Source organism: Toxotes jaculatrix, chromosome 14 (assembly GCF_017976425.1).
Source record: "Toxotes jaculatrix isolate fToxJac2 chromosome 14, fToxJac2.pri, whole genome shotgun sequence".
Lineage (NCBI taxonomy): Eukaryota > Metazoa > Chordata > Actinopteri > Toxotidae > Toxotes > Toxotes jaculatrix.
This window is the reverse complement of record NC_054407.1, coordinates 7,336,914-7,359,490: the sequence shown is the minus strand read 5'-3', so window position 1 is coordinate 7,359,490 and position 22,577 is coordinate 7,336,914. Positions and strand designations below refer to the sequence as shown.

General features: G+C 40.5%; 2 protein-coding genes across 2 annotated transcripts in view; both read right to left on the bottom strand.

Moving 5' to 3' along the window:
* Positions 1 to 829: 829 nt before the first annotated feature.
* On the bottom strand, positions 830 to 7,790 carry anxa13l (annexin A13, like). The gene is made up of 11 exons (XM_041056021.1): positions 7,634 to 7,790; positions 6,686 to 6,761; positions 5,969 to 6,063; positions 5,705 to 5,875; positions 4,789 to 4,822; positions 4,431 to 4,510; positions 3,735 to 3,803; positions 2,842 to 2,943; positions 2,668 to 2,743; positions 2,468 to 2,580; positions 830 to 2,217 (listed from the first exon to the last, which is right to left on the bottom strand). Exons 1-11 carry the CDS (start codon positions 7,646 to 7,648, stop codon positions 2,098 to 2,100), a joined length of 951 nt encoding a protein of 316 aa, XP_040911955.1. The 5' UTR covers positions 7,649 to 7,790; the 3' UTR covers positions 830 to 2,097.
* A 2,341-nt stretch (positions 7,791 to 10,131) lies between these two features.
* LOC121193623 (probable G-protein coupled receptor 158) overlaps positions 10,132 to 22,577 on the bottom strand; it is a 50,783-nt gene continuing 38,337 nt past the window's right edge. Inside the window, exons 8-13 of the mRNA XM_041056020.1 lie at positions 19,054 to 19,192; positions 15,411 to 15,516; positions 13,682 to 13,828; positions 13,313 to 13,556; positions 12,373 to 12,929; positions 10,132 to 11,746 (exon numbers count right to left, since the gene is read on the bottom strand). Coding sequence (XP_040911954.1) covers positions 10,781 to 11,746; positions 12,373 to 12,929; positions 13,313 to 13,556; positions 13,682 to 13,828; positions 15,411 to 15,516; positions 19,054 to 19,192 — 2,159 coding nt within the window. The 3' untranslated portion in view covers positions 10,132 to 10,780. The remainder of the gene's footprint in view (positions 11,747 to 12,372; positions 12,930 to 13,312; positions 13,557 to 13,681; positions 13,829 to 15,410; positions 15,517 to 19,053; positions 19,193 to 22,577) is intronic.

The following is a 22,577-nucleotide window of genomic DNA, read 5'->3' as shown; positions in this document are numbered from 1 at the left end:
GTATGTTTGTGGATTGAACCGAGAGACGTTAATGTTAAAGTGCTTCATGTCCTCTGCTTTAATACATTATTATGGGACTTTTAGAATTTGATTTGCTATTCTCAGTCATTTTTCCTTCTCCTATACATGACGGAGGAGTAGATGGAGTTTGAGTGTTGCATGAGGCGGACGGTAAACTGGGCTACATATGTTGCACAGACTGTGGATATACAGGTAGCAAGAATGTGCAGAAAGCAGGTGTCCTCCCAACTTTGCCCTTGATACTGAAGCAACCACTACGTCAAGGCAGCAGAAAGAGAGAAAGAGACCGAAGGAAGAAGGGGAGAGAAACAAGAAGAAAGCTGTGGGAAAGAAACAGTGGAGGAAAGTCAGAAATCGGCTGCTCTTCTGACCGTGCATCTGGAAGCAGTTCTCACTTGTTTTGAACTTTTCTTTTCCTCTATCTGCTTTTAACTCACCCAGAGGCGTCCTCCAGTCTCTGTGCTCGGTAGTAAGTCAAAATGTTTCTGGGCAGATGTTGTAGAAACCAACTTTTGGTATAGTTCTGCATCATAGGTCACCAAAACAAACATCATTAAATGGTAACCAACCCAGTAAACCTTCATATTTAATATCTGAGCAAAAAGTTAAGGATGAATAAAATAAGGTTCATTATACAGAAAAATTAAAGCATAGTATAAATTAAATGTTACATAAAATGAAATTAATTATACTGTATATTACAACATTGATTGCACTTTGATTTCATCAAAGCAGCATACACTGTTTTCCTAGTGGTGCAACACTGCCCCCTACATGAAATGAAGAGAATAAAACATGAACTTTGGGTGGAGTTAAAATTTATTATCACTACTTACATACATATTTATACGCCATTAAAACAGATTAACAATTACTTCTTTCATGAAAGTTAATGTATTAATTTGCTATTTGACAACACACCAGTATATCATACTTATTTATGTCACTGAAATAATAAAATTAGCTCAGATACAGTTCCAAACATGAACACAGACATGTGGCCATTATGAGTGATTGTAATTCAGGGGTTACAGATCATAATTAATGTCTTGTTCAATGTTGTTAATATCATCATCTAAAGATCTTAAATGTATGATGGCCTGATAAGAGTTTTACACTGGCATATGACTGGAACTAAATTTAATGACAGATTGGCTACTAACATCTTCTAAAGTGTACAAATGTGAGAACAAGGCAGCCTGTGAGTTGTGATTAAAAAAAAGAACGGTTAAAATCCCACACAGCATCGAGGGACGTGACTACAAAAAACTGTATACAACAAGCATTTAGGCCTTTGATTTTAAGGGTAATAATATCGTCATGTATAATTAATCCTCTGGTGTATTCAGATATTAGCGATCAAATGTGATAATTCGGCACTTAAGTGTTGAGTGTTGCAGCAAAAAGGAAACTGCATTGCTATAAAGTTATGAAAGGCATCTTTGAGGCAAACAGTGTCGTGCAGTTGATGATAATGATGAATGACAGAGATGGCAAAAAGTGACAAAAAAAACAAATAAGGAGACTACATATTTTATGTAGAGCAGCAGCAGCAGCCTCCTAATGTTTACAGCTTTGGGACAAGCTTGCAATGGTGACCTGATAGCTGAAATACAAAGACTGTAAAGCTGTTGACTGTGAATAAAGGACTTCTGTTTGGATTAATACATCAGTGTGATGCTCAGCTGCACAAGTTCCATGTAAGTTCCACAACGCTGCCATTATATTGTAAAACAGATCACAAATATTCAATGCACCTGTGTTGTATACTGGAATATAACTGTCAGGAAATTTCCACTGAGTGAAATGTTCTTGGCAAAACTGTGTCAAACGTTGTATAATATAGTAATGAGTTGGTTTTTGGTCCATGCTGCAAAGAGAACTGACTTTCTCTAAGAGTGAAGAGAGAGAGGGAGAGACAGGTAAGAAAGGATGTAAGTAAGATGATAGATAGAAAGAAGTCCACGGAAAGGATGAGTGGAACTGTTAAAAGTAGTAAAAGGAAGAGGAGTGAGGAGAAAGACAGAGTAGGAACAGAGGTTAAATAAGGCCTGTAGGAGGAGGAGTGGAAAGTGTTCAGTGCAGGATCTCAATCAGGAGGCGTTTGAAATCTCCACCACACTCTGAATCCAGGGCCTCTTTCAGGGTTACATCGTACTTCTCCAGGTACATGTCCTTAACTGTCTCCAAGTCAATCTATAAGTTAACAATATAACACTGCTGTCACCACAAAAAACCTTTTCTTTGTCTATTTTCATCTTTGGACTGAATGTTTACGTGGATCCAAAATTACTTTCAGAGAACATTCGGCCAATCTTTACCAAGATCTAAACTTGGTTTTGGTAATCTGGATTCTATCTGGAAATAAATTCATTAAACATCAAGACTACCAAGCGGTTACTCAGTACGATTAGACATTTGGCTTTGCAACTACACACACACTTGCCTCAGAACGGCCTACGATGATGCGAATGAGTGTGTCCTCGTCAGTGCCCAGTCCCTTCATGGCAGCATTAAGGCGTCGGGCAAAATACAGCTGTGGGTTCTTAGCACACCTTACTATAAATCACACACGAGGCAGAATGTGTTATTTAAGGAACTGATCTGATAGTTCATTGGCTTGTAAATGATTCTGTTCAAACTCACCCAGAGTAATGTAGCAGTCCTTGAGGGTTCCTGTTGCCTCAGAGTCAATGGTGTCCAGAATGTCTGTCCCTGAAAGCTGAAACAACAAAAAACATGTTACATTAAAACTATATAAAATCTATATATATGTATTAAAATTAAGCCTTTTCTGGCAGGACTGAGTTCAGTACTTACAGACTCATAGACCTTAAAGGTGGCCTGAAGCTGCATGTAGTTCCTGTGTGTCAGGATGAAGGTAAAGGTCGTCTCGTCTGTGCCAAACCTTCCTTCTCCTGCCTGACAGGTACACAAAGAAGAAATAATGTGCCAGCACCTGGAAATAGTTGTCTTAATGTTTAACAGGTATTTACCATGTTCACCCGCTAACATACTAATTAGCACTAGATACAAAGTACGACTGAGACTGAAATGGAAACATTATTACCTTGTAAATAGGTCATAAACCAAGGTACTGAACAAATTTAAATTTGTGCTTTGATGACGGCAGTAGATGAAAAGTTAAAGAACCATCAAAGTTATTGAAATTTATCCAGTCGGGAACATGATTGTCTGCATAAAGTTTCATGGAAATCCATCCACTTCACCAGAGGAAAAGTCTGTGGATCCCCAAAATGACTGGGACTCATTCTGAGAAACATAAACGTCTGAACTAAATTTCACTAAATTTCCATCCAACAGTTGTTAAGCTTCTTTGGTGTGGAGCAAAGTGGTAGGCTGACCTACAAACAGACCTACATTCCTATCCCCTGAACTACTGCAAGCAAGGCTAAAAATATTTGTCTGTTTAACAGTATATAAATGAGAGAATTCACTTGCAGAGAAGCTTTAATACTTCACACCTGTGAATTCCACTTTTCGCACATTCCACAGCCCTGCCACATTATCACAAGACCAAGCTTTGGTTTAATAAAATCTGCACTTGTGAGATTTACAGGTCGTCTTTGGTTCACATGTACTAACATCTAAATCTTGGATCACATTACCCTGGCAAACATCAGTGTGATTTAAAGAGAAAACTATGAAAAAAGGCTCTAATTTGAAGGAACTTCATCTGTTTGAGAGCGTACCTCAAACAAAGACGTGGCATCCTGTTCGGCCAAATCCTCATCCACCTCATAGCCTTCATCCCTGCCCGCCTGTAGGAAAAAAAGAGGGATATAGGAGAAGAGAGGGATACAGGAGAGAGATGGGGGAAAGAGGTTTAAGAGGATGGATATGCACGATATGAGGTGATGCATGCAGAGTGTGAGGGAAAAGATTTAGTGGGTGAAGGAAAGGTCAAAGAGACTGATTACGAAAATAATCTCAGGCGTTTAATGGATAACAATCATCTGCTCCACATTAATGGGAAACATTTGAAGGCCATTGAAGCGGCAACTCTTTGGATAGACGTCGCTGTACAACATGAGTCACAGCGTGTTTGTCTTTTCTTTCTGCAGGAAGGAACAGAGAGGGGAAGCAGCAAAGGGTGGGAACAGTGGATGGCAAAGGGGTCGAAGCATGCAAAACAATGATGTGATGTGTGTCGAATGCCCCAGTGGGCGAATCCTGGCATGGAGAACAATTCTGAGAACCATTATCAAATGATGAAAAGTACCATTCTGCTTCTTAGAATGGCTTCTTTACACATCCAAGACTTCCACTTATCTAAGTGTGGTTGAAAATTGTGGTAACTTTGGGAGGCTGCTCCATGTCCATGGATTTATAGCTACAACTGAAAGTGTGTTTCTTGTTTAAATAAACCTAAAAGTGTCTGTGTTTACCTGCAGCAGTGAGGTCAGCAGGTTTCTCACATCTCCACTGGTGTCATCCTCAATGTCTGCCTCCAGGTCACGCTCATGCACTGTAGGGTGGAGTCCAAAATGGAAACCACTGTCAAAGTCATTTTTAATGTTTTGTAAGGAGTGAAATTTGACCCTGAGATGGATGAACTTTGTGGCCAGAAAATGAGGAAAGCATGGCTCACTTCACTTCACTGTGAGTCATTCCCAAAAGTGATACACCCAAGACATTAAGACAAATGTATAAATACTTGACTGTTCCATGGGCCACTTAAATGACCACAGTTTCCAGTATGAGAGGAACATGTTGATGTATGACTCAGCATGGAGGAAAACTCACCCTGGCCATATGCCTCCTTGTACTTCAAAATGTCCTGTAGGGAAAAGGATGATGAGACTCAGTCAGCTACAATCAATATTTTTACATTAGAAACAGATCAAATGAATTTAGTGCCTTTTAGCTCATTGTTTTGGTTTTCACGCCCCTGAAATCTGCTGTTTTGGTTCAGTCTCACTGAACTTCTGTTACTGTTTTCAGGAGGAAAAGCTCTGATAAGCCACAGTATGTTACCTGCCCAGCACCAGACTGTAGACAGACAGAGTCAGTGACTGGCTGATGAAAATACTGGAGCAGCTGAAGTGCTAAATGCTGCTTCCCCTCAGGAGTTGGAGCAAATATTTATATATCTTATATTTGCCAGGTGGCAAGAAACATGACTCTAAATGAATGAGTGGCACAACGCTCATGTTGTGCCATGTGTGCTGAAGGTGTAGATCAGAGCCTGTTTGCCAGCACTTTGGCAATATCATATTTATTAGGCAACAGTATGTCATTGTTGTGTTTATTGCCTGTTTCTGCTACCCCTAAGTGGCTTATTAAACCAAATAAAAAAACAGGTAATGCAGGTTTAACATCTGTTAAACATCGGGATTAGTCCAGGGAAATGAACAAAGGTTCTATAAAGAATTAGGTAAAGGGAAACAGAGACATCACACAAACTGTAAAGATGCTGATTCTGCCTCTTCTGCACATCCTGAAAACACACGCTACAATAAATGCGGCATGTATCTGATATTTTAAAAGCCCTGCACACCCAGGAAGGAACACTAATCAGGCAACAGAAGTGAAACCACCTGTGTGGGAGGACTACGGGTCTGTAGGGGGCTTGGATGAGTTTACTGAAGTTGTACTGAAGTTGAAGAAAGAGTGAAAATAGAAACACACTGCACAGCAACAGTCCCACATATTGACAAACCTCATTGGTGGCTGTGCACAGGATCTCTACCAGCACGGCTTCATCAGTGCCCGCCCCCTTCATGGCCCTCCTCAGCTCCTTAGCGAAGTAAATATGAGGAGGGTCCAACATGGCAATGGTGGCTTTCTCAAAACTACCTGTCAGCTCCTTCTTCAGAACTTCCTCTAACTCCTGAACAAACACACAGGTAACACAGAGGCAACATGGTGCATGGTTGTCATGTGCTTATAAGAGAGAGAGGTAGGTAGGAAGGAGGGTACTTACATCATCGTACTTCTCAAAGTAGGCCTGTTTGATCTCCACCCGCTGAGCTGCAGAACGATTGGCCAGGATTTGGATAATGGCCTCTTCATCTGTGCCTGGAGAGGACACAGCAGTACACACATAAAGGGTTGACTTCAGAGTCCATCAAATACAGTAAAAATGCCTTAACATTGTAGCAATATTAATTACTAAACACCTAGAAGGCATTTTAAAGACTGGAGGCAGTCTAGGAATCCTGTGACTCAACCTGGACAAGCTTTATATCAAAATGGCTGCCAGGTGAACACATTTCAGTCTGATATGGGGTAAAATAGCTTTTTATGCCATGAAAAATTTTCAATGTTATTTTTACAATTACTCAACTTCACAGAACATAATAGTCTTGCTAATACTTTATATTCATGACGTTACAGTGGTGACATATACCGTAGCACCTCCCAGTGGTCAAATGCCACTGACAGATTGCCTTTTAAACATAATCTGCATGTAATGTGGAGTAAATCTGCAGATTTTCACTCTCTTATCAAACCATGTTCAATTCTGATGATGACTAACTTAAACATTAAGATAAATACATTTGTTGCCTCTATATTTAGGAACAAAGAACTGCAGCTTTAATATTCATTTATATTCATTGTAATCAGGCGACAAATAGATGTCTTTATAACAAGAGACAGAATTTATAAGAGGAATGAGTAAAACATCACGTTCACCTACCTAAACCTTTACATGCCTTCCTGAGGGCCTTGATATCAGCTGTGACGTCAAAGTCCTCATATGGGACTATGGTGGGCTAGAGAATAAAAAGAGGCAGGATCATTGACAATTTATGGCTCATTCATAAAAATGTAACCAAAGATTTAAAAACTATAAAATTAGGTCCTAAACACAGTTTGAGGAGGTGCAGTATGACATGAGTGATATACTGCACATTCAAAGCAACCAGAAAAATCTTATTCAGTCATGCAGAATAAAACTCATGTAATATTTAGGATTATATATACACATATTTAAAAAAAAAAAAATACTATAGTAAAGCTATGATTTTAAAACTGAAACAGATGAAAGGGTGAGGCTCTGGAAAGGATTCATTATGTGATGATACATCCAGGCCATGATCTCCCGCAGGAAAAGGGCGCAGCCTGTGTGTCTGCTGAGTCATGGGGCGGCAGCAGCAGCAGCAGCAGCAGCAGTGTGCAGCCTCCTCTCCTCGCCCACCTCTCGGTTCATACAATGCGGCGTTATTGATCTGCGTTTCTCAGAAATTCCTCTTCGCTGCTGGTTCCGCTGCTGCCTCGGCCCCGCAGGGTCCACTCCCTCTGCTCAAGTTAACTGCGCAAGTTCTGCTCTCCGCCATTGACTGTTTACAGGCAGTTTGAACAAAAAAGTCTTGATTTAAAAACCTGTTATTTTAGTGTGTGTGTGTGTGTGTGTGTGTGTGACACTCAGTGCTGACTTTTACTGATTCAGTCCCTGTTGATTATGACTCCTGACATTTCTGATGTTGCATCACTGCATATTCAAACCTTTTCAAAGACAGCACTGTAAAAGTATCGGATGAGTAAATTACAGTTACATTGTACTAATTTACAGAACAAGTCTCATTTTAGCTTCAGAAGTTGTAAAATAAAGAAAACAACAACAATAATAACAAAGTTTCTTTACCTGGACGTTGCCCATGATATTCCAGACCGCTCTTTCTTTCCGGTGAGGAGGTGAAAAATGGAAGCTGTGTGTTGTGATGTTGTTGTGCTGTGCTGTGCTGTGCTGTGCTGTGCTGGTCTTTGGTGGATGCGTGTCAAGCCGGATCGGTCCTTCCTGCAGGGACTCAGCCCCTGTCCGGTGCTGCAGGGATGACGTCACTGCCGCCCGGTAACTCAGCAGGATGGAGCCGGTGCTGCCGGAGGAGGTGGCTGTAACAAACAGTCAGCCAGGTGATCAGCACCTGGATGTTAGACTAGTTTTAATAACGGGATTATGGATTATTATTGCTATAATGGAATGTAACTAAGAACATTTATATAAGCATTGTACTTAATTAAAATTGTAATTATTTGTACTTTACCTGGGTTCTTCCATTTACTCTCCTCAGTTACTCTGAAAATTTTTACATACAGAATAAGCAGCTTAAAAATAAAATATGTCGTCCTTCTACTACTAAAATCATGAAAGGAACACTTGTAGAGGAGTATTTTTAAAATGTGGTGATACTTTTACGTAAGTATTCTTCCACCACTGCTTGTGCGTCCATGGCAGAGATTGTGTGAGCTTGAATACAACTGCTTTTGTGTATCACTGAAATACTGTATAACCGTTGTTTAGACTAAACTCTGTACCTAATACACATCACAGTTCCCTCCCAGTCTTAGGTACTGGATCACTTAACTGTTCTCAGATCATTACTATGTTTCTGATTTCATTGGTAGAGGAGGTACTCAAATGTTTTATTGAAGTATATTTGTCCAGCTGTGTAGTGAGAAACTTGAAGGCCAATATTAAGGCAGTTTGACAATTGTGACTCTCTTCATCCACATGGTGGCAGTGTTGTACAGACTGCTTGAACATTAGGTATCTGCTGCAAAAGGATTTGCAGTGTTGTAAACACTCAGGTGTTTTGAGGTTGTGAGAATACAGAACTTGTTTTGTACTAAAAATTGATCTTCAGCCATTTTACCCACTCATGGTGAATGCTTTTTATTTATTAAAATTTTTGTAGAGTAACTGGTGGTGTGCTAAAGAGGAGCTGTGCAAAGCACAACAAGTGATCAACATATATGAAACATTACAGCCCTGAAGCAAACTGAGAGCCAAATCAATGATGGTGTGGTTTTATAGAAATATTTAATTCAGAGTTGAGAACAGGGTATTTACTGTATGTACATGCAACACAATATGAATGTACAATATAAATACTCCCATGTGGATGCTACAACAGTTTGGAGCAACACTATACACTATAACAAGCATAAAGTACATTTAGTGGGCAAGTTGCAACCTTCCATTCCTAACACCCTTGAAACCATCTAACAGAAAAAAAAAGCTTGTGCAAGTTAAATTGGTGGGTCATGTTTATTTATCAAGCATTTCACATTATAGATGCTGCTCCTGAATGCCTGAGGGGAATAAGCAAAACATATCTTAATCCTACACAGGAAGTTCTTTCCTGAAACGCTTGATAAAAACATGACAACAACTGACATCTATTTTTGAAACATCCCTTGTGCTCCTAAGTCCTCTTTACGTATTTCCTAGTATATGCAATGACTTTTTTTTTTTTTAAAGCCTTCTGGTGAATTTTACAGTATCATGGTCCCATGTATTTTCACTGTCATGCATACACGACCATAATGAAGCTGAACTGACTGTGGGACTGCATTAGGTGTCAGTGGTGGGTGGCTGATCACAGGACAGAAAGGCTGACTCTTGTTGTTGTTGTTGGATGTGATGTTGAAATGGCAAATTACTCATTTTCTGTCTGCGAGAAAGTGACAAAAAAAAAAAAAAAACTTTGCTCATGCATAGTCATGGTTTTAGCAATGTGCAAAGATTTGGAGGAAGGTGCATTCAAGCAGATGTAAAACGGGCAACTTAAGTGAAAGAAAAAAAATGCATTATTCACATCATCCACCCCAGTCAGGCCTGGTTTTGGTCCTTGAAAGACTTCACATTTTCTATGTGTGTAGATACTGCATGGTGTGATGCAAGGGTGGATTTCTTTTCTTTTAATTTTTTGGTTTGCCCCCTGCCCCCCCCCCCCCCCCCCCCCCCTTTTTTTTTTTCTTTTAAAGATGGGACGTCCAGGGCAGAAATAAAACACCAAATAAATGTAAACAGAAGGGAGAGCCTCATGGGAATTTAAATACTGCTCATCTGTAACCGCAAGCCATTTGAAATATGTGTTTGATCGACGCACATCATTTCAGAAGCATCATGTGATACATAAGGAGACAAATACAACCATAGGCAACAACATCAAAAGTTCCACTGTCATATTTGAGTACAAGTTAACCAATAAACATTAAGTTATTGGATGCTTGACACAGTAGTTTGCCACATGCGATGGCTTTTTTTTTTTTTTTTTTCCTTTTTTTTTTTTTTTAGAAAAATACAGACTGTATATGGAGAACTTCTTCATTTAGCTGTACTGCAAATCCACATTTCTCTAATCAAACAGATCATCTTCGTGCCATGAATTATGGATTTGGCCTAAAGGTAAGGCATCACAGCTGTGTCTGGGGCTTTGGTCCTGCTTCTCTAAGCTAACATGCTATTTTTCCTTAGGTCTTTTTCCCCTCTGTTGGTTTTTGTCATCAGCACCCAATACATTAAGCCTCCTCTGGCTTACTGCCTATCGGAGAATATCGTCAGCGTAACCGGGGAAACATACGCCACTATTCACTCATGAGGTGAAGCATTTACTGTCTTTGTGGACAAATGATTGTCTGATCTGCTGGTAAATATGATTCATTTACAAATCACCTTGATGATCATGTGCAATAAAACATACAAATGTTGTAACTGACAAATGGGCAAGCAAAAGTGCAGATGAAAATATTCCTTTAAAGTGACTTCAAGGTTGCATTCACTGCAATGTAACAAGAAGAAGTTTGCTATTTAGCAAATGTTTATGTTTGGATTGAATCGATGCATTGAAGGATAAATATTCTTGTCCTTGCAAAATCTTTTACACTAAGGTGACTCAGAGAAAAACTTTCAAATCAAATGCAATGTGGGATCTTTCATTTTCTTTCCTTTGTCCTCTGTGCTGTCAGTCTGTGAGTACAAAAAAAATTACAATCACTGCAGCAGTCATCATGCCCTCTCACCAGAGTCTTGCCCCTCAAAGTCCCAGGGGCAGACATCAGCCATTTTTGCCCCACTGATGACTGCAGGTTTGTAGCTACTACTCTCTCTCTTCCGCTCTGGTGAGGGTTTAGTTTTCTGAGCAAAGCTGGTGTGTGAGGGCTCGATCTCCTGGGAGAAAACCTCCGCCCTCCTGTTCTCCATCACCTCTGGGTCTCTGGTGGAGCTCCTCCGCCGCTCAGAAACCAGCCCGCTGCACTCCGAAGACTGGCTAACTCGTCTCCTCTCTGATGGCGGCTTGCTGGAGGAGCTCCGCCTTTCTCTGCTTTTCTCCCTCCCTTTCTCTTTCTCTGCTTTGTGGTTGGATGAGCAGGAGCCTTTCCGTTTCTTCTTGTGTGTGGTGGGGCTGTTGCAGGTCTTCTCCTGTTTCGGTGAAGGTGGGCTGGTGTAGTCCCATGGGCAGATCTCTACCATCAGTGATGGAGGCTGTAAAAGGCTCCCTGTGGACTTGGAGTGATCTGAGTGGAGCCCTTTGGGTTTCCCATCAGTGGGTGTGACGCTTTTTTTACGCCTGATCCTGTCTGGGGAGATGGAATCTGAATCTCCTCCCAGCATGGGTTGCTCATCAAATTCCCAAGGGCACACATCCGGCTTGAGAGGCAGAGGTGACCTGGGTGGCCGAGATTTCCGAGTTTCCCTGACTTCCTCTCTTTCTCCTTTATCTTTGGAGCGGCGCCTGTTGGAAGGGGACTGTCCTGTTTTCTGCCTCTGCTGGGACCGGCTGCCTTTGGTGATTCCAGAGCTGCTGCTGCCTCTCCGGCCGCTGGTGGTTTCTCCAGGAGCGATGGAAACATGTTTCTGGGTTTTTGCTTCAGAGGGCGTCTGAGGTTCTTCCAGTTCCCAGGGGCAAACCTCGGACACGTCATAAAGGTTCTTCCCAATCTCAGAGCAAATGGACGGCTGGCTACCACTCACCTGTTACAATCAAGCAGTAAGAAAACTGTTTGCAAAACAATCTCAACTCATGGTTCAATAACTCACTTATTCTGGCACTTGTGACCATATTACACAGTCCTCAGCGGACACAGCCTGTCGTCATAAAAAAAGAAAAAAAACTATTGATTAAATGAATCATTGCATATATTAATCAAATGAGAGCTAAATATGGCACAGCTAACAATTATCTTCATTATGAAATCATTTTTGATTAGTTGTTTACTCTACAAAATGTAATGGTCCACTTAATAATTTTATCTTGATCTTTCATGGTCATGTGGTATCAGGTGGTCATTCAGTATATGAGGGGTAAACATAACCCCTGTCTCTGTTCAAGGATGGTTTTAGGTATTTTGCCATTGTAGTCCTTCCAGTTGTTGCATGTGCTATCAGCCACCACACCAGTTTTCCTCTCAGAGGGGCTCTTATGCTGAGGATGGGGCCACAACCAGAAACACTACAATGGCAATAGATGACTTTCTGTTGAGAAAACTTTTTGTCGATGGACTAATTGAATAATCTATTAAACATTTTGGCACTAGTGCTAAAAAATATAGTAATGCATCAATCAACTTGCACTTGGAAGGTAAATATGTAAAAATCACCTGTTGTTTCATGATGCCCATCTTCATTGGTGTCTTGGAGTACTCCACTGACTGGCTGATGATCATTTTTGGATAGTGCTCAGGTGTCTCATCCACCTCAGACAGCATCCTCCCTTCCTGTCCCTTCAGACCCTTCTTACTGGCGTCCTCCACGCTTTGCGTCTTGTTGGTAATTCCTGGCATCTTCTCCTTGGCACTGGCGATCACACTCAGAGACTTCTGCATGATAGAGGTCCGCAGGTGAACTGGTTTCTTCTCATGGGTTAAGTTGTGAGCGCTGGCTGATTTCCAGAACAGTGGAACAGACTCGGTGGACTCAGCTGGTTCCAGCCTTGGTGGGGTTGCAGCTGGTTCTAGCTGCTTCTTGGCATGTCTCCGGCCGATGAGGGAACCCAGAAGTGATCCATCTCCGCTGCCTCCAACGGGAGTCATTGTGTCTCCTCCAGTCGAGCCAGTTTGGCTTCCAGTTTCCTCTTCCTGGTCACAAACGTGGTCATAGCTGAGTGACTTCTTCAGGCCGATGACTTTGTTCTTCAGGGAGTCATCCCGAGGTTTGCCTGAGGGAAGAATAATCAACAGACTATGAAGTATGAAGTGGGGTAGATTTACTCATTTTAAAACATACATGTATAGTTTACTAATCTGTTTAGGTTTAGCCATGTTAGCAGTGAACGCCAGTGTCAGTCTGTTGGTCAGTAAACTGTGTTTGTCCAGATGGAAATATCTCAACAACTATTGGACAGATTTCTATTCAGTTTTGCACAGATATTGATGTTCCCCTTGAGTGATCCCCTGAATTTTCTTCCAACACCACCAGACCAGGACCACCAAGACTTCTTTTTCCTTAATATTTTTAAATGGAGCATTTATTTTACAAAAATATTTTCTATGGTTGTGTTATCACCCCCCTGAATTAAACAGGTGGAACCAGGTGATGTACCGTGATGACTAGGTTCAAATGGGTTTCTCTTCAAGGTGCTGCGGTTGCTGCCGTGTTCGCTGCCGTCCTCACGACTACACTGGCGGTGTATGTGCATCGTCTCTGGGATCTCTGTTATTCGTTTCATCAGGGAGCGGCCCAAGCCTTTCTTGGAGTTGCGCTTCTTTTGGAGATGAGGGTTATTGGCAAGCATCTTCTTACACTTGTAGACTTCCAGTTGGGCATACAGCTTTTTCAACTCATCCTGAAGAAGGAAGAAGACTAAAAATTTGTCTTTGGACAAATATCAGGGAATAGCAGGAATAAAGAAAAAATTGTTTGGACTGAACCAGACTTAATATCTCATCATGATTCTGAATGCTACTTCACCCGGATATCCTCAGGGTCCAGGCTGTGCTCGCTCCAGGCTGAGGTGATGCTGTTGTTGAGATAAGAGCCAGATCTTCCCATGTCCAGCTCCTCCTCGTAAGCCTCTGTGGCAATATCATCTCTGGCCTGGGTCCCTTTGGACAGAAACTAAGACAGATGGAGAGTAAGGTTAAAGAATGGCATCTCTGACCCTGCAGGAAGACTGAGAAAAAGATACAAAACTTGAAATGTAGTTTCTCAAGAAATATGATCTCTGGCTTATAGGATGCCTCTGATGAGATTTATTGGACAGAATGATCACAGAATGAATATGCTGACTAAAGAAGTCATTTAAGGTGGGCTTGAATATATATTTATATATATGTAAATATATATATATGTAAATAGTTATATAGTTATCTTTTCTGGAACAAATTGCACTACCCACATTCAGACTGTCCCATTGCACCATTAGTGTTCTGTCGGTTGTGTGTTGTTGTTGTTGTTGTCTTTGTTGTTGTACCGCAGGAGAGGAAGAAAAACCGGAGTCAAATTCCTTGTTTGTATGTACAAACTTGGCCAATAAATCTGATTCTGATTCTGATTGAGGTGAACAGCTTTTTCCTGCAGCAAAATATTTACTGACATAGATTTTATGTAATGTGAAAGATACTTTCCAGCCAACTATGGTAAACTGACTTGGATGTCCATGTACAGAAACAAAAGGTGGGATTAGGTTACATTTTTACAATAACACAATAAATTGAGAACTAAGATTTGGACTTGCTTTCCATAGCCATTCCATTTTTTTTTAATATTGCTAGAATAATAAATATAGGAACAAAGAGAGACCAAATATTTAGCTCAGGATCAGGAACAGACGCTCAGTGAGATTTGCATCCTCCCATTATGCTTAATTATCCCAGTGTACTCAACTGACTTGCACTTGTGAGGTGCCTAATTAAGAAAGAATGAAAGAACGGAGAGCACTGATGGCGTATTGCATTTCTCACACAGCAGGAGAATTAAATGTTTTCCATCAGACTTGAGAGATTGCACATGAAGACACCCGCGGGAGTGCTTAGCCAAATTAAAATAACCACTAACGCAGTTTGAATGAGTTTAAGGTAATGGTAGCAAATGTGGCTGTGTATGTCTGTGTGTGTTCCAGATCGCTAATATCAAATGAAGTTAAGATGATTAATGAAGGAAAGTATGATTTTTGTTTTGATCTCATCCATGCAGCAGTTTCAATGTAAGCTGCTCTCTTCTATAGATTAGTTTTATAATCAGGTATTGTAGATATCTGAACTCTGGAATTATATTTGCACCTAACTTACGAGCAAACAGTAACACATTATGAGCACAGAAAACAACTTTTTGCTGGTACACAAATCATAGTTTCATCGTCACACAAAGAATAATTTAATTTGAGTAAGCTAATTTTGGGCCCAATGAATATATTAACATTTTTGCTATAACCCATAGAATAAAAAATAATAACCTCTCTCTTTCAGTTTTACTCATTTGCCCTCTCTAAAACACCCTCCCTTGTGTGATTTCCAACCCATGCACACTTGCTCACATTTAGACACAGATAAAAATCCATCCAACCTGAGTTCATGTACCTCAATTTTTAACATGGAGTTTGGTGGTAGAGTGATAGAATTTGCTTCTGTTATTTGTCCTCTAAATAATCCAGTAAAGTGATATCAGACATTGTTCATGAGTTCCAGGTACAAAGTGCTACCTTTGGAACAAGCAGCAGACCCAGAGTCACAGTCACAGTCAGATGAGTGTGAGCAAAGAACAACATGAGCATCCAGTCAGGGTGTAGTCCCGGCACCAGGGAGAACCTGCAGGAAAACATCAACAGGGCAGATGAGAACAGATGAGAGACTTGAACACACAGAGACTCTGCGGGTCTCTGTCTCTGTCTGTGAAATATGCTCAGCCACACATACACACACAGACTGAAATGTACCATAACCCCCAAGGCAATCTCCACTTAAAAAAATAAACAAACTACCTGTAAACAGAGGCATAAAAGCAAAACTGTGTGGAAATTATTAAAGTAGCAATTTATTGGAACCAGTTCCCTCCTTCTGAGAGGCGATTTGTAGAGGTTATGAAAAATGTGCTCATCTAAACTTGGTTTTGAGGATAGTGCTGCTTGTTTTATGCTGAGGCAAGGTACATTTTGAATGCTTTATACTGTAGAGCCTCAGATAGCTACCAAAATAAACAACTGACAATACAAGACACATGTGTTTAGCCACGCTAGCCACTAATATTGTTCAACACAAGTTGTTTTTCTGTGTTTATTGCTAATTAGCAAATGTTAGGCATGTAAAAACACAAAACTAAAATGTTGAAAGTGACCCAAACTTTACTTTTAACCTCAGGCAGTTTACTGCCTACCTTTATACCATTTAAGACTATTCACTGGACTTGAATTGTTGAGATTTCAATAAAAACTGGAAAAATGAGAGATTTCTGATATTGCTCTTCTTATTCTAACATCTCCAGTGACCAGGACTAAAAATTTCAGGCCTTGGATGTCTAATGTCTGCCCTTCGCATGCATGAATGTGGACTGCTACCTAGACACTTAAATTGTGATGTGGACATAGCAACCTCATAAAACTAGACCTGATATTACCTCTCGTCAAAGTGCATCACAGACAACTCCCTACACCCACATGCAGACTTTATGTAGAATGTAGACTGATGTGATTTTGTAAATCCTTGCTGCCCTTGTCTGCCTGCCCTTCCTACTGACTTCAAAATTGATTTTACTCCTGCTACTGCTACTACCGCAGCTGTCACCATCAGCAAAACAACAAGTCAAATAATTTCATACAAAGGAATTGCGTCCCATTTCTGTCACCACTGCCTCAATTCAGACGAGCAGAATCTGTGTCAAAGCTCACAGAGGCAATTTTGGTAGCCTGTGGTTTCTTTCAAACACTTCACTTTGTCATTACTATTACTGTAGCTGTTTTAAATCATGACTGGTATTGTGTTCACGGGCACCAGAACAAGTAATCGCTCCAATTAATGCTGGAGAATGTGAGAAGTACACAAAAACCTAAATGGGTTCTAAGAAGTAGCTACATTTTGGCACAGCCAATCAAAATCAGACATTATGATAGATAAATCAATGCAATTATTTAGGAGGTATCAAGCTGTTTTGTGCAAAGTGTGTGAAAAGAGTTTTCTGTGCCAGCACTGAAAACTTCAGTGTGTGTTCAGAGTAAGACCTAAGATAGTGTGAGCTGTATCCTATCATTTATCAGAGCTCCACCAAGGTGGCTCAGAGGTCCTTGGCCCTTTACTCACATCACATTCACATTCATAATTCATATCAGACACCCAAAAACAGTGTGTGTGTTCTCATCATCCCTACCCCACCACACAAACATCGCATCTCGCACAAGTCCAGCCTTATCTCTGGACCGCAGCAGCAGACTGACTTTGTCAGCTCACAAAAAAAAAAAACACTAATGTTTTATTCCCCAGCAAGAATGAACAGCTTGATTTATAACAGTTTCACACTAGTGATGAAGGTGTACCCACCGGACTTTTCAGTTTCTTAACAGATTAAAAGGATATGATCTTTTCTTTTTTTTGTCCCACGGAGCCCAATAGACCGCTGCCCAAATGAAAGAATATTCAATCAGGAACAGTTTTATCAGAGGAAGTGTGACAAATGGAATATTTTGCCCGAGGCTCCTGCAGACATTCTATAAAAATCACCTGAGCAGTTTTATTCCTTCTACAATAGGACTGACAAAGTACTCAGTGGTTTAGGAGTCCTGTAAAGGTTTGACTGTTACTACTTGCATTCTTTAATCACTGTCGTTTCCTTTTCAACTCAGATAGTGAAAAGGCACATAAAAACAACTTGTTTGAGATACAGTGTGAGCTCCCAAGTGGCACACAAGAATGCATAGTTGTGAGTCAGAATTTACCAGGTCAAATCTGACTTTGCAGTTCAAAATAATGACTCAATCGTTTATTTACGAGTAGGGCAGTAATGCTTTTTTTTTTTTTCTCCAAACCTCCCACATCCATTTGACGCTAAACAAAGAAGAGTTTTATTTTTCAAAACAATCCCTACAGTTATTGTAAGATGCGTTGTAGGATGACTGAAAACATGTTTTATGCATTTCAATCAAATTGAAGGTAAGGTAATTTTCATGCAGCAGAAGCACAAACTGAAAGAAAAGCTGCCTGAAAACACAAAACACACTTTCTTCAAACCAGCTTCAGGTGTGCTTTACAAACTATTGAGCACTACATGTTGTTTTCATGATGCACAAAAGTGCATCCAAACCAGACAATTATTGTTGTGATGGCTAGCACATTGCTGACTATTCTCACATCCAGCAGATTTCTTCAGAGTTGTGTATCTGGCCACCTGATGAATGTAAGTCCAACAGTCACTTTCTTTTCAGCTCTGTGTTGGTCTCCTGAGGGAAATGTTTGGCTCTAGCTGCTAAATGCACAGCTGTGTTCTCCAGCTAGTCACTAACTTTGTCTGTCTGCAGTTTGGTGATGGGAATGTATTGTACAACAGGTTTGTCACAGGCTTTTTTTCCCCCACTGAAAACAGCAGCGTGAGCAGGGTGAACACAGTGAAAGTAGTAAAACTGTGGGCCAAAAGCCAAAAAATGCCAATGAGCCATTATAAGTCTAAGGTTTCTGGATTTATTTTGTCTCATGCTTACTAAAAGGTATTTTCAAGAAAATAAATCACAATTACTAAATTAAAAAGCCCCTTTAAAATACTCAAAATGTTGCTTAATTGAATGCAACGCTACAACTAGAGCAGTTGCTTTCCACCTCTGTGAGAGACAGTTATACGGCACTGAGAGTTTATTTTGGGCTGTGGCACAGCAGATCTATGCTGTGTCTCTGCCTATAGGGAAGACATTTTTTATTCAGCTTCTTTCAACTGGCACCCTGCGCTCTGCTGACACTCCTCATTTCCCCGATGAAGAGGGCGGGTGAACTCTCTGCCTTTCATCTGACATGTTCAACACTCGTAATGCCCATGCTAACAGGCAAATGTTCCTGTGATTAGGACTGAACAACTGTTTGTGCTGCAAGACGGGATTAAAGTCATCTAAGCCCTTCGTTTTTATTCGTACCAGTTCATTACTGACACAGAGATGTTCATCAAGTCAAAGTGTGATACTGCATTGTTCTACAGTCTTAGCTCTGTCATGCCTCTTTTATGTCCCACTCTCTGTATCTTCCCCTTTTCATTTCTCTCTCTCTCAGTCAGCATGCAAGAGGACATAACTTATCCATTCACTTCTGACCACACTGCTTCCTCTCACTGTTCGTGCCCACTCATGCCTGTTCCATCCCATTTTCCTTACTCACCTGATGATGTGGAAGATGGCCGATATGAGGAGCTCATTGTAGATGGCCACAGCCATGTAACGTGGCTCATGGAAGGCCGAGGGTACGGTGCGGACAGCATAGCAGAGGTACACGCCCCACAGCAGGAACAGGAACTCCGCTGGGCAACAAAAGAGCAACAACAATGAAAAGGTCACATAGGCGCTAAGAGGACATCACCTGATTTTAAATTGATATTGTCTTTACATTTTTTTTTTACATTTTCTTCAAGTAAGTCTGTATTTCCTGCTCAGAAAATAAGATTATTTAGCATAAATGCCTCCTGTGTAGCTAGTATTTGTATTTTGACTGAACAATGTAACTATGTGTACAGTGTAATTAAGTGTTTAGGTAATGGTTCAACATTTTGGGCAAAAAGGCACATTTGCCTTCTTTCAAAGAGTTAGATGAAACGATTGACACCATGGTGCTTAGCTTAAAGCAGGAGGAAACAGGCAGCCTGCCTCTGTCCAAAAAAAAAAAAAAAATTCAGCATCTCTAAAGCTTACAGATTAAAAAGTTGTTGGGGTTGTTAATCAGAGAGTAAACACAGATTTTAGTTTAGGTCTCTAGAGACACAATACCACACTGAGCAACCAGACTATAATGAAAAGACTTTTGAATTCCCCCTAAAACCAAAATGTATTTTTACTTCTCTGTTTGTGTATGGATTACACTAATGAGACACAATGTGTTAAACAGTGAGCTTTACTCTTTCTTCATGTTTCCAGTCAAATCAATTGTCTCGTTTCACTCTCAGAAACAAAATCCTAAAATGTTTTTTTCTCAAAATACTTGAACAATTCCTTTGAGACCTGGTCTGTTTAACTTCACTACTGTTACACTGTTACGCATCTCACATTAACACATTAACCCTGCTTTGACACGAGGCACTGACAGTGTTGACTGCAATCATGTAACTTCAAACTTAGCAGTTCCTAATACAGCAAATTTCCCCGTGTTTGAAGTGTTAACCCCACGTGAAGGAGCTGCTTCCTCTGCACCTTGTTGACACACCTCTGCTGTCGTCTAAACTCACTAAGGTCAAACAGCCCCACAGCAATTTACAGGGAAGATCTGTTCAATATGCCGGCTGACTTCATGGTTATCAACATATTTCAAAATATACACAGCAGTGTATGTGCACAGAGAGCTCATTATCATCTAAATTGTCAGTGTAATGAAATTTTAAAGAACATCAGTTGCAAAAATCAATAGTAATTATTTTGGATATGATGAAGAGGATTCCTTTAGGATTGCTGCATTTTGGAGATAAAATTATGTCTTGTACCATCTAATCCATCTTATACTTGCTGCTCTCTGGTGTAGAACAAAACAATGATGCTTCTTTTACTGCTAGTAGAAAAAACAATGTTTGCACACACAGTAAAACATCATTTTAGTTATAATTTACTGTGTATGAAATTTCCAAGCGAGGCTCACAAAGTCAGAGGTTTTCCTCTGATACCATCTACACAAGCTTGTTGTTTTGTTTGCAGGCCCCAAACAGCACCAAGAACTGTGCCAAGGACTGCGTTGGCTTATGAGTCCATAAAGTCTTCATAGTGATTACAGACCTTTAATATTCATGAATAGGCCTAGTCTATAAATCATCACTAATTACATGGTGCTTAGCCTCTGAATCGGGATGCATGCAGAGCTGCTAGCAAGAGGGAAAGGGATAACAATTCCAACTAATGCGGATTAATTGTGGATTCAGATTAATACTGTTTTACATCAGCTCTCTTTTGCCTCGCGTTTCAGGACAAAATAGGATGATTTATTCATTTTTAGACAGACGCGTGTTCCCTTGTTGGTATTATGGCAAAACAAGCAAAAACACTGAAAAGCAATTAGATTAATTTTCGCAAACATGACATGCACCGTGGCTTGTACATTGTTAAAAATCCTTCGCAGGGTGCTTCCTGTCCTTCACTGCCTCTTCAGCATACCGGCGTGTTCTCACTGGCTGTCAGAGCAAACAGCGGGACTCCTTCATTTCCTATCTTGTCTAGTATGCACACACAAATGCACACCGACACACGCACACACAGATGCAGAAACACAGAGGGATTGTTGTGCTTTCCGTGTTTCTTTCTATTTAAAGTGCTGTGTTTCACACACATACACACACTTTGTCTGAAGATGTTTCTGTTCTTCTGTCCCGTCTCCTGAGTGTCCTTAGCTGTCCTCCCTTCACCAGCTCTCTTCCTCTCAAGTTCCCCCTCTCCTCAGCTGGTGGAAAACTCTCATTGCATCATTGCCCACATCCCTACAAGCTTCATACTTCACAGACTCCTCTCTTCTTTTCTCTCTCTCCCTCTCTCTCCCTCCCTGTGTTTGCATGTCTATCAGTTTTCAGAACCAAACCAAGCATTTCTCAGGGATCCATCCGTCCCCTCCTCCCAAACAGGATTAGTCTCCCCTGCTGTCAGACTGGCTTCAGTGAGGTGCCCATCACTGCCTCCTGCACCAAGAATCTGTCATTAGGAAGTGACGGTAACGCACACACACAAGGCCATCTGGGTCTTGAGGGGCACTTGAAGGATAGTACCTGCAACCCCTCAACAATCCAGTCACTCTTCATACTTGTTAGCTGGTCAGTGCAATAAATTCTGGTCATTTTAGGGACAGTGAGAAAATAATATAAAAGGTTAGGATATGAAACAAAGCAGAGCAGAGTATGGAGACTAAAGGTAAATCTGCAGCAGCAACAATATAAGACACAGACATTCACAAACATTTCAGTAAAGCAGTTCATTTCACCTCCTATAGACTGTGGTGAATAGCCTGCTATTATGCTTAGATTAGCTTCCATATGTTTAACAATGTTCCATATTACATTACACTATTTTATTATGTGATATATTATCACCTACTTAAAACTTGATAGGCTCATCCTCTGGAAAGTCCTTGGAGATATGCTTGTGGTAAAGTGCTGTGTAAATAAATGAGACATTCCAGGATACCTTCCGCCCTCTTGAGGTATTCTGCTTTCAGGCTGGTGACAGCCCTAGTTACTGTAAGAGAGGGGCACTCCATCTTGTTTATTAGAGCCTTCCATTGTTACCCTAACATGTAGTACCATTCATTACTCTGTTTGTGTGGGGAAAGTTGAACAAAGGACGATTTAAATTCTTCAAAATTCACAACTGCATCCATTAAACCTCAAGTTCAGAGCTGAGGCTTTTATTCAAAATGCTACTGTGATGTTAGAACACTAAATAAACACACCCTTAAAAGCACATTAATAATAATAATAGTAATAATAATAATACTAACTTTATTTGTATAGCAACTTTCACGCAAAAGTATAGCCGAAAGTGCTTCATAGATAAGATTAAAAAGAAAGGCCAAAAACTAAAGTGAAAATAAACCATAAAAATACATTTGACAAGTTTATAACAATCAGTATTTTATGGCTTGCATAAAGAGATAGCTCTGTTTATCTCCAACCTCTCCAGCAGAGGAGTTTATCACACACAGCGGTGAAGATTCCTCTGGTC